General features: G+C 38.5%; 2 protein-coding genes across 2 annotated transcripts in view; one reads left to right on the top strand and one right to left on the bottom strand.

Moving 5' to 3' along the window:
• Window positions 1–109: 109 nt before the first annotated feature.
• slc25a15a (solute carrier family 25 member 15a) lies at window positions 110–9,651 on the bottom strand. Its single transcript, XM_060888393.1, has 7 exons — window positions 9,107–9,651; window positions 8,598–8,680; window positions 6,927–7,185; window positions 2,866–3,006; window positions 1,454–1,629; window positions 796–954; window positions 110–517 (listed from the first exon to the last, which is right to left on the bottom strand). The coding sequence occupies exons 2-7, from the start codon at window positions 8,650–8,652 to the stop codon at window positions 396–398; spliced, it is 912 nt and encodes a 303-aa protein (XP_060744376.1). The 5' UTR covers window positions 8,653–8,680; window positions 9,107–9,651; the 3' UTR covers window positions 110–395.
• A 3,323-nt stretch (window positions 9,652–12,974) lies between these two features.
• foxo1a (forkhead box O1 a) overlaps window positions 12,975–15,539 on the top strand; it is a 31,973-nt gene continuing 29,408 nt past the window's right edge. Inside the window, exon 1 of the mRNA XM_060887594.1 lies at window positions 12,975–13,872. Within this exon, the coding sequence (XP_060743577.1) occupies window positions 13,297–13,872 (576 nt within the window). The 5' untranslated portion in view covers window positions 12,975–13,296. The remainder of the gene's footprint in view (window positions 13,873–15,539) is intronic.

Below are 15,539 nucleotides of genomic sequence, written 5' to 3'. Positions count from 1 at the left end.
TTATAATTAATCAGTCAATTAATTTTACAAATCTGTTAAAAACAATACATGGTTTGTACATTTTAGATATAATGTCATACCATATAAAATTCTTACTCTCACAAAAATGTTTTCTTAAAAGTTTATTGACAAAGGAAATGCATCTCGTTTGTCACACAGTCCTGGATGAAAAGTAAAGTTACATGGTAAAATAATTAATTGTGCTTCTGGGAAAATATTTTCTTATTAAAGATTTAATGAGCTGCTAGATAAAATAAGAGCATAAAATAATAAAATCAATTTTAAAAATAATATAAAAAATAAGCAGCATTCAAGTTATTTAGAATAAACCTTTAAATTATAAAGGGCAACTCTAATGTGTAGTAAGCACAGAATGTTTAAAAATGTTCCTTGTGTCACACATCAAACTGTTTCATCATTGCCTTACGGCTAAGTTCATAGGCTAGAAAAAGTGCGCCATTGGCAGGGAATGTCCGGATCATAGTTGGGGTTAGACCTGAGTACAGAGGCCGCACTCCTGGGAAAGAGGGGAGTCATGTTAGTCACATTTCTGCTTTTAAAATGTATTTTATTAAGATTTAAATATTAATTATGCATACGCAAAGGATCAATTTTCAGTTTGTGAGTTTGCATTGAACACTGTGTTCCCCTGAGGGTTACTAAAATCTAACTTTATATATTTAAATGACCCAAGCTACTCGCGTAAAATTGTTATCTAAAACATTATATAACATATAACATATTAAACCTCTGTGTAAAAATATCTGACAGTGACCAAAACAGTTGAATGCTTACCTTCATTGTGTACAATACCAAGGAATGTCTTTATAAAGCCTTCTTGTTTTCCAGCCAGGGACAGAACTTGAATGCGGGACTTCACACAGTCTATTGGATAGACAACTAGCCAGAGAAGGGCTCCTCCAAACCCACCGCTAAACATCAGCGGCACAATGCCTGTCAAACAGATGTGCACATTAATAAACAGCTGTGGTTTAAGGAAGTGCCAGCATTTCAACATCTTGCAGTCCAGGAAAGACCCCACATTGTTTGCCTATGTACACAAACAGTTCCTCAAACACTTTCTGACAAGTTAACTGTTCTTGGGCAAGCTTGTTGGTTCCTCAAACACTTTTTGATGAGTTAACGGTTCATCACTTCCTAAAACAGTTCAATTTGGAAAGTCTCTAATATATGGTTCTACATTGAATCTTCCAGGGTTCACCAAGATGAATAAATTAAAAGAACAAATTTCACTTAGATTTTTCCACCAGATTACATAAATTTGTATATTCTAAAGTTTATAAATAGAGCACATTTTTTCTGGACATGTAGCCTTGTCACAAAGTTGAAAAAAATAATCAAAGAAAAATGTAAACTTCAACCAAATCCAAAGTTATTTGTGTTTGTGGGTTTTACTAAAAAGCACCGAATGAACAGATTACAGTCAAGTTACCTATGTCCTCTTTGTTCCTGCCCATAGTATGGGCAAAAACAGAACGACTCAGCTCATAGCCTCCAAAGAAGCAGAAATAGCCAGGAATCTCACGAACTATAGTAGTAGACAGGCCTTGATAAAAGCCCAGAGGTCCATTTGTCTTTAACACATGTCTAATTACAGACCACACAGTGCTGAGGGAAGAAAAAAGAAAGAGAATGAGATTCATTTAGTCCAGACTAGTTTATAGTTAGTCCAATATGTAGCTGCAAGAGTTCTCACTAAGACAAGAAAGTATGACCATATAACCCCAATTTTATCATCTCTACACTGGCTACCTGTTAAGTTTAGAATTGATTACAAACTGCTGCTACTTACATACAAGGCTCTTAAAGGTTTAGCTCCCACGTATCTAACTAGTCTCCTAACACATTAAAATCCTTCACGCTCTCTGAGATCACAAAACTCAGGACTTCTGGTAGTTCCCAGAATATCTAAGACCACTAAAGGTGGTAGAGCGTTTTCTTATTTAGCTCCCAAACTCTGGAATAGTCTTCCTGATAGTGTTCGGGGCTGAGACACACGTTCCCAGTTCAAAAGCAGATTAAAAACTCATCTCTTTAGTCAGGCATACACATAATACATCCCATAATCTTGTGCACTATTACTTGCACATTCTTATGAACAGCAGATATGTTAATCCCTCTCCACTGCTTCTCTCTTTCTACCCATCCTGAGGCTTCCAGACATTGTACTAGCTCCGATCGTCTTCCGTGCGATGAAGATCTCGGACCTCCACTGAGATGGGGCAGACTCTGTGAGAATCCTGAGACATCTACAGATCTACCAGCTCCAGTTGGACTCTGTGATACTAAGAGGAGATCTGAACTCCATGTGATCCTTACACCAATACAGCATTTGTTTGACTGTATATTTGTAATCACACCCTCTAGTGTCACCCATATGAGGATGGGCCCCCTTTGAGTCTGGTTCCTCTCAAGGTTTCTTCCTTACCAATTTAAGGGAGTTTTTCCTTGCCACTGCTGCCTGAGTCACCCCAGACTTGCTCATTGGGGATAAATACACATGCATACATACATACATACATACATACATACTGTGAACTATATATATCTTGAATTTTTATTATATATATATATCTTTATACTTCTCCTTATGTTTACCTTCTGCTCTTTGTTTATGTTCTGTAAAGCTGCTTTGAGACAATGTCCATTGTAAAAAGCGCTATACAAATAAACTTGAATTGAATTGAATTCATTTATTTACAGGCAGTAATTCATCTTGAAAATGTATATAAATATAACTTGAAAAACAAAAAAGCACACTACATTATGTGAACATATACAAAAAATGGATAGGATGTTTGAAGGTTATCTGTAAATCCTGTAGTTTTAATCTGACACAGTTACCTCTTCTGTCCGCCAGCGATCTTGCCTGATGTCTGCATTTCGTGCATTGCCTGCAGACGACACTTCACTAGTTCAGTGGGACACAAAGCCAGTGAGGAGAAGATGGAGGCCACAGATCCAGAGCAAGCCTTCTGAAAATCACTAAAACATAACACACCTTTCATTAATCAAGCCAAGAATTAAACTTAGATGTGACAGAGGCTTCATTATCACATTGACTCAGCTAACATTTTGTTACAGATTTACACCAACTGAAAATAATGACCATGTACCATGACTAATATCACCTCAAAAAGCTCATAATAAATAACATACTAAACAAGTGTAACCTCTTCAAACCTCTTATATCTTTAATATAATAGTTTTCATTAGTCAGATAGCATTCATTTAAAAAAAAACCCAAAAAAAACGATGCCACTTTTACTCTTATCATACTCTTATTATATTAATCTTATTAGTCATCATCAAGTTTGCTGACGACACTGTTGTGGTGGGTCTGATCTTCAACAACGACGAGACGGCCTACCTACAGGAGACTAAAAACCTGGAGTGATGGTGCCAGGAGAACAATCTTCTCCTGAACATCAGCAAGACTAAGGAGTTGATGGTGGACTTCAGCACAAAGCAGGAGCGGTCATACCAACCGCTAAACATCAACCGGACCCCAGTGGAGAGAGTGGACAATTTCTGGTACCTGGGTGTTCACATCACACAGGACCTGTCTTGGTCCTTTCACATCAACACCCTGGTGAAGAAGGCCCGGCAGCGTACCACTGTACCACCTGAAACGCTTAAGGGACTTCAAACTACCCTCTCAAATGCTAAAGACTTTCTACACCTGCACCATTGAGAGCGTCCTGACGGGTAGAGTCACTTCCTGGTTCGGGAACAGTACCATGCAGGACAGGTGAGCCCTCCAGGGGGTGGTGCGATCAGCTGAACGTACCATCCACACTGAGCTCCCTGACCTGCAGGACATCTACTGTACAGCACGCGGTGCAGGACCAGAGCCAGGAAGATTGTAAAGGATCTCAGCCATCCCAAAAATGGACTCTTTTCTTTGTTGCGTTCAGTGAAACGCTTCCGCTCCCTGAAAGCAAACACAGAGAGAATGAGGAGAAGCTTCTTCCCACAGGCCATTTCGGAGTCTAAATCAGGAAACACCCAGGATCTAGTACTAGACCTCTCTCTCCATCTTCACTGTTTTTATGCACACCATTTTTGCACTGACACTTAACTCTGGACTTGCACAGCACAGTGCCACTTTATACACTATATACACTATTTACACACCATACTGCACCTGGACACTTTAAGGACAATCTTTAAAAACCATACACATTTATGTGTATGTATATTTATGTATATACATTATTTTTCCACTTATATTTTCTATAGTTTTTTTCTATAGTTTATACTTTTTTATTTATCTATCTCCTTTTGGTTTTGGTTTATTTTTTTATCCTAAATTGCATTCCTTTTCTTATGCTTATATACCGGACAGATGCAAAAAGCATTTCACTGCATGCTGTACCCTGCATGTATGTGTATGTGACAAATAAAATTTGAATTTGAATTTGAGTGTAAATTAGCGCTGATCACATCGTAGTCACAGGACAGGCGATTTCAAGTGAGCTGAATTAACTCAAAAATATTATGACTTTTAAATCTAAAAATATCATACTAACTTTTTGATGCTTAAACAAAAGGAAAACCTGCACCGTTCTTATTATATCTGTCTGCTATAACATATTTATAGCAGACTTAAGATGTTTGGTGCTAGTGAGTGATATGAAAAGCACCACTGCAAAAAGAAACGCAACGTCCGTTGTATGGAAATATTTTGTATGGATCATTGACTTTAGCTTGGATGGATAAAAAGGTATTATAAGAGTATATGGTATCAATCATTGGTTAGGCAATCAGTGTAGTAAACTACTTAAAGAAGTCAAAAACCCCCTCCCAAAACATACACACACCAAAAATCTTTCTTTTCTATGCAAATACAGTTCCTTAAAAAATCACCCCAATCATTCTACAGTGATGAATTCTCTCCAAATAAAGCTGAACGTGTCATCTGATGAAAATGTATTTTTATATCACAAAATATATCAAAGAAAAACAAGATATCACAATTTCAGTTTCTGTATACCGATATTGCGCAGCCCAAACCTAACTGTTACAGTATGTAAAGTACTATATTTCACATTAAATGGTATTAAATACCATTAAACAACAATGTAAATAATTCTAAATAAATGTCCATAATTGATATGTGGATTCTTGTTGCGACGAGCCCACCAGACATCAAGCCACACCCAGTCTAAAAAGATACAAGGAACAATAGCTGACAATGCTGCATTCCCATCACAGAGCTTTTATTAGAGGTGAATGACAGAGACAGACTATACACTAATTCATAACCGACAAATGCTTGCCCAAGCTTGTATTTATTTAAGCAAGCAATCGGAATAGCTTCTGAATAACAGAATTAAAGGTTAAGGTGCACTCTTTTGTCAGTTGTGATCTACAGTAAATAGTCTGTCCAACTGAATAAATGTGTCTCCATTCAAATACCAACTAACTGATATTTCTCTTGTTGTAGCTTGTTTGCACTCTATGACCATTTTAATCATACGATTCAGCGTATAAGTATGCAATGAACGACCGTAGTCCAACTGTTAATATAACGTACACAAGTGACTTGGTGATAAATTCTTAGGGAAACTGTCCCTAACTATCACTGACAGGTTGTGACATGGTAGTCAGTGTTGCAAGGGTACAAGTATCAAATGTTCTGGCACACTACCAGTGACACATACAATACTTACATACAAACAATATATTCCACTTTTTCATATAGAATGCTTATTTTTATAACAATATAGCTAATGCGTATATATCTAATATGGCTAAGAGGTAAACATATCTATCCTAGTGGCCATTTTGGGTCGACATATGATATATGGATTGCATTGATTACTGTAAATTGACTACAGTGAAATGACAACTCCAATGTACAGCCTTAAACAGTTAGCCACCCCCTCTTATACACCTGTATATAAACTTCCTCACTTTGTCAATGCAGGAAGAAAATAGAAAGGATTCACTATAAAACTTCTGTCATTTTTGATGTCATGTTCTTTGCTTGTAAGATGATTTGTAATATTAAGATAACAAAATAATATCTGTTTTACTGAACTGAACTGAATTATTATGGTGGCAGAAGCATATGGGTGAAAAGAGGATATTTTATGACTGTTATATTATATTATATTATATTATATTATATTATATTATATTATATTATATTATATTAATGTTCACAGCAAACATCAGAATAGGGAAAAATGTGATCTCAGTGAGTTTGACCATGACATGGCCACTGACCTTGTGGATGGTTTGGGCATTTCAGAAACTGCTGATCTAAGATTTCCATGCACAATTACACACACAATGTAGAGAGGAATGGTCAGGCTGGTGTGAGCTGACTGGAAGGCTACAGTAACTTATAACCATTTATTACAACTGAAAAACAAAGTCCAAACATGACTCAAGGTTCAATGTGGTTGAAATGGTCAGTGAGTATAAATTAAGAGCGTGTCCAATGAAATGCTTACATTCCACTAGATATAGCAACTGATATGGCGCGAGTGTCAATCTGTGCCAATTCATGCTTCATTTACTATTTACTATGGTATCAGGAAAAATTTATCCAAAAATCAGTAGACGCAACAAAGCACTGAGAAACTATACTAATGTTATTTATGGTAACATGAGCTCTATAGCTGGTGTGTCTCCAGCCTTGAAGTCCAAAGTACTGCATGGATTTGTTTTCTCCCTTTTAAGACAAACTAAATCTTACCTATGTCAGCTTTGTTAATCAACAGATGAGCTGAATCAGGGATGTTAAATGAAGCAGAATGCTAAACCCTCAAATACTGTGGGTGTTCTATAGCAACCACTGGCCCTACACATCTGTGTGATGTGTCTATTTGATTATGAGAAGATAAATTTTTTTAATTATCTTATATAAGCTAAATAGTTTGGAAAAATCTAACCTGAGCTCTGTTCCTCTGTCCAGGCCAACCACAAAGCGCACAACATTCTGGCAGAAGCCATAGCTCATGAACAGAACTGCATTCTCAGCGATGTTGGCCATCAGGGCTGGGGTAGTGCCATGATACAGACCACGCAACCCCACCTGCTTTGAGATGGACACAAAGCAGTGCACAAAGCCACGGTACATCCCAGGAAACGTCTGCATCTTTACCTTGGCGGTATCAAACGGCTGGCCACACAGCACACATGCTATACCACCTTAAACAACAAGAGAGATAACAGCAACAACAATGACAAGGGGGAAAAAAAAACAAATACATTTTAATTTTCAGAGAAAAAGGTCACAATTTTAAGAATAAAGTAATAATTTGAGAATAAAATCGTAACATCAGAAGAAAATAACTAATATTCATAATATAAACAACAAAAGTGGACATTTAATGTTTGTGTTAATATGAAGAACATGGAGGATCTGGTGGTTATTGTTTCTTTTAAAGTGAAAATATCAGACAGTGGTCACCTTCAAACCTATTAAGAGTTACTTTTGCAGAATAACAGCAGTGACTCCAGCTACCTTTTCAATGCATTATGGCATAAGTTTAAGCTTAAGTTTAAACCTTTCCAATAAGGGCTTACCGGTGAATGCCTGGTGTCCAAGTCCTTTGGCAATGATCATTTTGCTTATCACTTATTTACACGCCCTCTTTAAATGACACAGATTTAACCATCCATTAACCATCCTGTCTTCATTTATTTGTGCTTTTTTCTCCTCTTAATGAACAATTTCTTACAGTCATTTCAGTTAGAATAGTAACTCTAATCTGGTGCTGATAAACCATTTCTATATTTCCATTGCTCCAATATGGAGATTGTGTGTTTTCTTGTAATATGATGTTTTTACTTAAATATTATTGTTAATTCCTGAAATATTACAACAATTCTCAAAATCTTGTTGTTGTTTTTTCTAAACATGCTGTCATGTTTTGGCACTAGACCAAAGTAAAACATACTTTTTCTTGCATGAGAGAGGTGTCAGTATGCTAAAAAAGAAAAACAACCAATAACACCTTTCTAGCTAGTTACAGAACAGAAATTTCATGCATTTACATGAATTACTGTTTTTTTCATTGAACACCTGAAGCACTACTGTTAATTACTTTGAAAGGAAGCACGAACTCTCCCAGTGCTCTTTATTTGTGGTTGGTCTGCTCATATTTACATCACAGCATTCAGTGTTCATAAACACAAACTGAAACTGATGACAACGGCAACACACTGAAGGTGTTGGTCCTTAAATCTGTCATTTACCACAATTTACAGTAAACGTTTGGGTTTTATTTAAAGGAACAGCTGTTGTGTGGATTTAAACAACAGATACGAGAAAGTAACATGTACCATCGTTTTTTAGATTTACTTTTAGTACATTTTTTTCATCCATACACACCAATGTGTTTATGAGTATATTAGGGTCAGAGAAGAGGGTCATAATAATGACACCCCTGGAACACAGAGGGATAAGAGCCTTGCTCAAAGGCCATAAAACTGGTCTTATGACAATGGATTCAAACTAAACCCAGACACCATTAGCACTAATTCACAGCTGAATCTGCAGCAATCTTTCATTCATACGCATATATAATGTTAAAATTACAACACTGTAGCCTACACACCACATGCTCCGGCTGATAGATCAATCATGGCTTGAATGACAGGATTTGGTGCCATGATTTTCTGACCTTCTTTGCGTTACCACCTGTCAAATACACAAACACACAAAGATACATGCAATACACAGCCTAGACATGTACACTTCATGAACAGTGTAAGAAGTTTGAATGTGTTATTCATCAAGCAATTTTATGAAAACATCTACTCCACTTTACTGATGTGCTACAAACTGTGGTTAATGTGCCATGAATGTGTCCATATGCGTAAAACTCTGAAGATCAGCGCAGTTGAAGGACAGGGACTTAAGTATAAGGGACTTAAACACCCCTAAAGCAATATAAGCAATCTCTTATTTAATTTAAACAAACCCGACCTTGATCTTGATCAGAAGTAATCCACTTTCACATGTTTAAAGCCACATCACACCGTGCACTTCGCGTGTTTCATTGCGAAGTTAAACATGAAGAGTTTCATTTCCGGGTTCCATCAAAGACAACAACTTCACACTTACCGTATCTTCTTATGTGAGGTATTTTAAGTCTTTATTCCACATCTAGGGTTAAATCCGCCTGCCTGGTTCAGCAGAATGTGTAGAACTGAAGGGCATCAAGTACACAGGGGGAGAGAGAGAGAGAGAGAGAGAGAGAGAGAGAGATGGTGCGTGCGTGTGAGTGTGTGTGCTTGTGTGAGTGTGAGTGAGTGAGTGCGCGCGCGCGTGTGTGTGTTACGAGGCTATAATACACTCAGACACGTCGACAAGCAATCACTTTAGTCTATACACGGATATATGCACTACACGATTTTTACGCCAACTGGATCTCCGACTTGGATCCTCAGGTCTAAGATCAGATCCTGTGTGATCCGATGATGTGCAATGATGATGTGGAATGATGCAAGAAAAGCTAAAGGAGCTCTGAAAATAATGTTCGTGTCTTCTCATCCATATCTTCACTGGTTCTTTGAGTTTTCATCAGTGCATCGTGTGTATAATGAGCGATAGGTTGGAGAGGCAAGGTGCAGGAGATCCAGCTCCATGTTCCTGTGGGTCACGTGGTTACAGTCACGCAGTTTCCGTCCTTTCAGCTGATGCAACTCCATCCAGGAAATACTGATGAAAAAATGTTAAACATTTTGTAGCAGAACTTATTTAGTATCTGACGCAGACTAAAGACCTTTGTCTATAATGTATCTATACATATAAATGCTTACTTACAATAAAAGAAATATAAATCTAAAAATGTTCGATTCCCACCTCCACCTTGTGTGTGTGGAGTTTGCATGTTCTCCCTGTGCCTCGGGGGTTTCCTCAGGGTACTCCGGTTTCCTCCCCCGGTCCAAAGACATGCATGGTAGGTTGATTGGCATCTCTGGAAAATTGTTCCTAATCATGAATGAGTGTGTGTGTGCCCTGCGATGGGTTGGCACTCTGTCCAGGGTGTATCCTGCCTTGATGCCCAATGACGCCTGAGATAGACACAGGCTCCCCGTGACCCGAGGTAGTTCGGATAAGCGGTAGAAAATGAATGAAAATAAATATGAATATAAAAATGTATAAATGTACACATGTATAAATATATAAATACTACTTATACTTACTTTTTTGGAAGGATGCTGTGCTAATATTTACTTGATACCGGTTAGTATTTTACGAGTTTTCTCTCTCTCTCTCTCTCTCTCTCTCTCTCTCTCTCTCTTCCTCTCTCTCTTTCTTTCTCTCTCTCTCTCTCTCTCTCTCTCTCTCTCTCTCTCTCTCTCTCTCTCTCTCTCTTAGGTTACCTCATCTGCTCATTCTTTTTTTACACAATAAAACAGTAATTATAGCACAACAGTACATCTCTGGTAATAAAATCTATTTTATGGTACCATGAAATACTAAAATATTCAAAAGATAATCTCTTTAATATCTTTTCCTCCATATTCTAAGATAATGCCACTTAGAACTTAGAAGTTTCTTTCTCATACTGTTTTAATTCCTGTAATTGTAAAATTACACCTTGAGATGAACCTGTTATCAGTTTATTAGGAATTATGACAACACCCTATTATTAATAGGTGATAAACACAGATTTTTCAGGTTCAGACTCTTCAGAAACATGAGTGTTGAACAATAATAAAGAAAATATTATGATCATTTAAAAGAAAACATTTAATATATTTTATAACACAACAAATGCTCAGATGTAACTGAAAGAAGGCATGCACTATTTTATTTATATATTTCTGTCCTTTTTTTTATTAATTATCTTTTTGTCCTGTATTTTACTGTATGATTGGTTAATATTATGTTAATATGTATTGTTTTTATAGTAGCATCTCATATATAGAGACTTGTATTGGGAACATAACCTGAGACCTTGATTTAAAAATGGACTTTGGTTTAATGATTCTTATTTTTTAAGAGATTGATATTTAATAAATGAAACTATGTTTTTGTTGTCACTTGCTGTGGTATAAGTAGATTAACACACTCTATACTAGTGGTGGAGGAGTGTGGAGTTTGGACAGGGGTTACTAATTCACATTTCCTAAATACAAAACATACCACTGTAACTACTTTAACATATTTTTATAATTATACCACAATTATATTCATGTATATTCACGGTAAAAAAAAAAAAAGTATTAAAAATGAAGTATATGTAAAGTTTTGAACTCAACTTCTGTTATTTTGTCTTGTGGACTAAATGTAAACATCTGTTATGTGAAACGGCTCATTCAGGGCTGAACTAAATGGTATTTTATAAGATCCTGCTTATTTCTTTTAAATGATGAACATTTTGCTGAGTAAGAGGATGTAAACTTATAACTGCAACTGTAGGTCAAAGCTACATGTGGTCAAAGCTACATATAACCTGTGCAAACGGTTGGAAACTTGTAAAATCTTATATCTACAATGTGAGAGGAAGGGGAATGATGACCTTGTTAAACAAATCAGACAAGGTATCAAGCTGATTCTCACCAGCCCACATATTTAAAGGGTTAATACTTAACATATATAAACAAAGATGTGACTACTGCTGGAGCCGTTTAGTGAAATATTTATCACAAAATAAAAAACTAAGCTGAAGCCAAAGGGTCAAATACTTATATAACACAGACACATCTTATGATAAATATGGGATGATGAAAATGAGGTGATGAATATGAAATTTTTGCTCGGTTTAAGCTCTCTCATAAATATTGAAATTATTCTTACAGAAAATCAGATGGGTTTCCTGATAAATTCCACCTTCACATCAGGATCCACACAGTGCCTTCTTCCCCTGGCATGGAACAGGATTGGTCAGATATACTAAAACATAAGGTGCAGTAAAAACACAGCCCTCTGAGGGGATTTGGCTCTTCGCTTGTAAAACAAAGGAAGTAATCTCAGCCAAATAGTTTGAAGAATAACATTATTTATTAAATAAATTTAATCAAGTGTAGCTCCAGGTTTTTTGGAATGAAAACCTGGTCCATCCTGATTAAATCCAAGAACTTCTGTTTTAGATCTGGTCTCATATCTGGTCTTGACTGATATGCCTGAGTTATTTATAATGTGGAAGAAAAAGTACAACAAAAATAAATACAGAAAAGGAAAAATAAGTCAGAAAGTTTACCAAAAGTGAATAAACAGTAAATGAACAATAAAAGAAAGAAGTAAATACATGAAACATGACATGAGATAAAAATATATACATTATTTATTATTTGAAGAAATGTGTTACATGTCTACATGAGTTATACTTAACATATATAAACAAAGATGTGACTACTGCTGGAACATATATTATATATATTTAATACTGGCCACAAGATGGCAGTATAGTCACGCCTCATTTCTGTGGCCAAAATAAAACTTCTCATCTACTAACCCTCTAAACTGAGTCGAAACAACACGCCATCACTGGTACTGAAGACTGCACAGTGTACATAACTACAGTAATATTTTACTGACACAGTGAAATGGCACCATTTCATTACAGGGTCCTAATTTCTATTTGACAATATCTGTTGATATTTCTATCATGTTTTACAATAGTGAATTATCTTAATAGCTGTAAAAAAAAATCTAATTTGTTTAGTTATAATACTAATGTGGCTTATGCCTGTTCATAACACTCCATGATGTTTATTAAAGCTTCTTGAAGGATGCACGTGCACTCGAAGGCACATTGTGACCTGAAACCCAGCGCGTGTAATGAAATGTGTTTACTAGCAGTGTGGGCGGAGTCAAGCTCTGTTTTTGTGCTGTTTCGTTTTCAAAGGGCATTTGTGATTGGCTGCTGCTTGCTTTCAATCAACTGTGGGCGGTGTCATCTGACCAATGATAGATGAGTTCCAGTAACGCCGCTTCCAGACCAGCGCTGTGACTCTCTCACACACACACACACACACACACTCACACGCGCGCGCACGCACGCACGCACACACACACACAGACATAGTGACAGGCGCACACACACTACAGCTTGGCCGGATCGCTTTAAACTTTGACCACAACTCCATAACAAAGCGTTTAGATGTCACAGACTCTCCGGTCTGATTCACGGCTTTAGTACTAATGTAGGTTTTTGTACTTTTTACTTTTACACGAAACTTTTCTTGCTTTTTTTTTCTATCGCGTTCTTTTTCCTGTTTAATCCGCGCTCTTGTGTGCGCCGTCGCGGCTGTCACTTGTGCGCTGCCACCTCTATGTGACGCTGGGCGTTTGTCGGTACCATGGCGGAAGCGGCCCAGCAACAGCAGCAGCAGCTGGTCGACATCGACCCGGACTTTGAGCCCCTGTCGCGGCCCCGGTCCTGCACTTGGCCGTTGCCGCGGCCCGAGTTCACAAACCCCGCAGACTCGAGCACGTCCTCGCCGGCGCCTTCGGTCAAGCACGAGCCGAGTGGCACAGCTGACTTCCTGACGAGTCTCAGTCTGCTGGAAGAATCCGAGGACTATCCTGATGACAAGCCGCTCGTCTTGTGCTCGGATTTCCAGTGCCAAGAAAACTGCGGGCACCGACAGCAGCAGCGGCCGCCGATCCCCGGCGCTCCGCTTCCCCCACAGCAGCAGCAGCAGCAGCAACAGGTGCCGTTACTTTCCTCCTCGTCCACAGCGGCGGCGCAGAGGAAGAGCGGCTCGGCGCGGCGCAACGCCTGGGGCAACATGTCATACGCTGACCTGATCACAAAGGCCATTGAGAGCTCACCGGAGAAGCGCCTCACTTTGTCTCAGATCTACGACTGGATGGTGAAGAGCGTCCCTTATTTCAAGGACAAGGGCGACAGCAACAGCTCCGCCGGCTGGAAGGTATTTATGCCGCGCACAGACTACATTACACGTGCAATAAGGAAACAGCAGTAAACAGTGCAGTCTGTCCTGAGTCTTTAAACATTGGAGTGTCAGAGTCCCTAGTCTATGGTTTGGATGAGGAATTTTTGGGGAATTAAAGCGCCCACAACAGGTCTCTTGATGCCAGTGTGTCATATGACAGTTAGGCATCAGTTAGGCATGAAGTGTCTGCTGACAATGAGGACTCCTGGCTCTGGATGCATAAAGTTTACAGCTGTGCAGTGTTACTAAGTGCTGTGTGCTCTCTCTCTCTCTCTCTCTCTCTCTCTCTCTCTCTCTCTCTCTCTCTCTCTCTGTGTAGTCATACTGTCTGTGATTGTGGGCTTAGGAGTTTCTCCTTCTTTCCTGCATGCAATGGGTAGTATGTCTGCCTCACACCTCTGGTGTTCGATTCCCGCCACTTCCTTGTGTGCGTTAGAGTTTGCATGTTTTCCCAATGCTTCAGCGGTTTCCACTGGGTACTCCGGTTCCTCCCCAGTCCAAAGAAATGCATCGTAGGCTGATTGGCATCTGTAAATTGTCTGTAGTGTGTGATTGCGCTTTTGCGATAAGTTGGCACCCTGTCCACCAAGGTGTGACAAGGCCTTGTGGTCCATTTTTGTCATTGTTTTTATTACCTTTCTATGCCATGCTGGGTTTGATTTTATGGCAAATTAATGTACCAGTGTTCAATTATATTTGTTGCTCACAAAAAAAAAAAAAAACAAGAATGGAGAGCTCCAGGCATTCAAGGCCACCCCAGTTTAACCCCGGTGACACAGTGTTCTGAAGACAGTTGCGACACTACAGCTTCTTTGGATGGCACAGACACCCTCATGTTCCTCATACGCCCGAAGCCACCTGACAACGAGAGAAACAAAAAAACATTGCCGTGGAAATCCATGGAAACCACCTTGTGAGACAGGAGCCAAAGTTACGTTGTTAGGTGTAGTACCTCGTTGCACTATTAATAACCAACGGCTTATGCGTCAATTCGCCCACGATGCATGCCAGGTATGTTTGCATGAAAGACTACACATGCAGGCAAACCTCGGTTCCACCCACCGATTTGAGTGCATTGTCCCAGCATTCCTCAGGCTTTGTGCTTTTGTGAGTGAGATTTTGCAAGCTTAGTGCTCTCTGACCTGCCTAATTGTGTGTATGAGTCAGTACTCTCTGTCAGGAAAGGTGCTGTGTACTTGTGACACATGCTACGTAATAACGTAGACAGTGTTTTGATTCGGGAATTAAAAAGGAATTCAGTGAAACAGATTACATGATGTCTGTTCCTCTCTAGTGTTGTGGTAGTAAAAGTCGTTGAATCTCATTGTGAGAAGTGTGAGGTCAGTCGGTGGCTATTAGGCTGTTTTTCTGTTACCGAAAACTATTACATTTAGCACTTACATTACCCTTTGTTCTTAAAAGTCTTCATTTGCATTTGATATTGCGTCAAAATGTTAGACACAACTCAGTTTCCTAACCATTTTACTCATAACTGCAGTGCCTGTATAGATGAACATTAGACTTTTATTGTCCTGCAGGTGTGTGTGTGTGTGTGTGTGTGTGTGATTGTGAGTAAGAGTGTAAATCTGGTCAGCCTAGGCATGAAGGCATCACGACATTGAGTATTCGTAAATTCAGTGTCG

The sequence above is a fragment of the Tachysurus vachellii genome, chromosome 15, assembly GCF_030014155.1.
Source record: "Tachysurus vachellii isolate PV-2020 chromosome 15, HZAU_Pvac_v1, whole genome shotgun sequence".
NCBI classification, from domain to species: Eukaryota; Metazoa; Chordata; class Actinopteri; order Siluriformes; family Bagridae; genus Tachysurus; species Tachysurus vachellii.
Note: the sequence above shows the minus strand (reverse complement) of the source record. Positions and strands in the feature narration are given on the sequence as shown.

Excerpts from the sequence above, each read along its gene's own strand:
- slc25a15a (XM_060888393.1), bottom strand. The coding sequence starts at position 8,652 with ATGGCACCAAATCCTGTCATTCAAGCCATGATTGATCTATCAGCCGGA. Across the intron at positions 7,186-8,597 it reads TCTATCAGCCGGAGCATGTG|GTGGTATAGCATGTGTGCTG; the intron begins GTGTGTAGGCTA and ends TTGTTGTTTAAG. Across the intron at positions 518-795 it reads TGGTATTGTACACAATGAAG|GAGTGCGGCCTCTGTACTCA; the intron begins GTAAGCATTCAA and ends CCTCTTTCCCAG.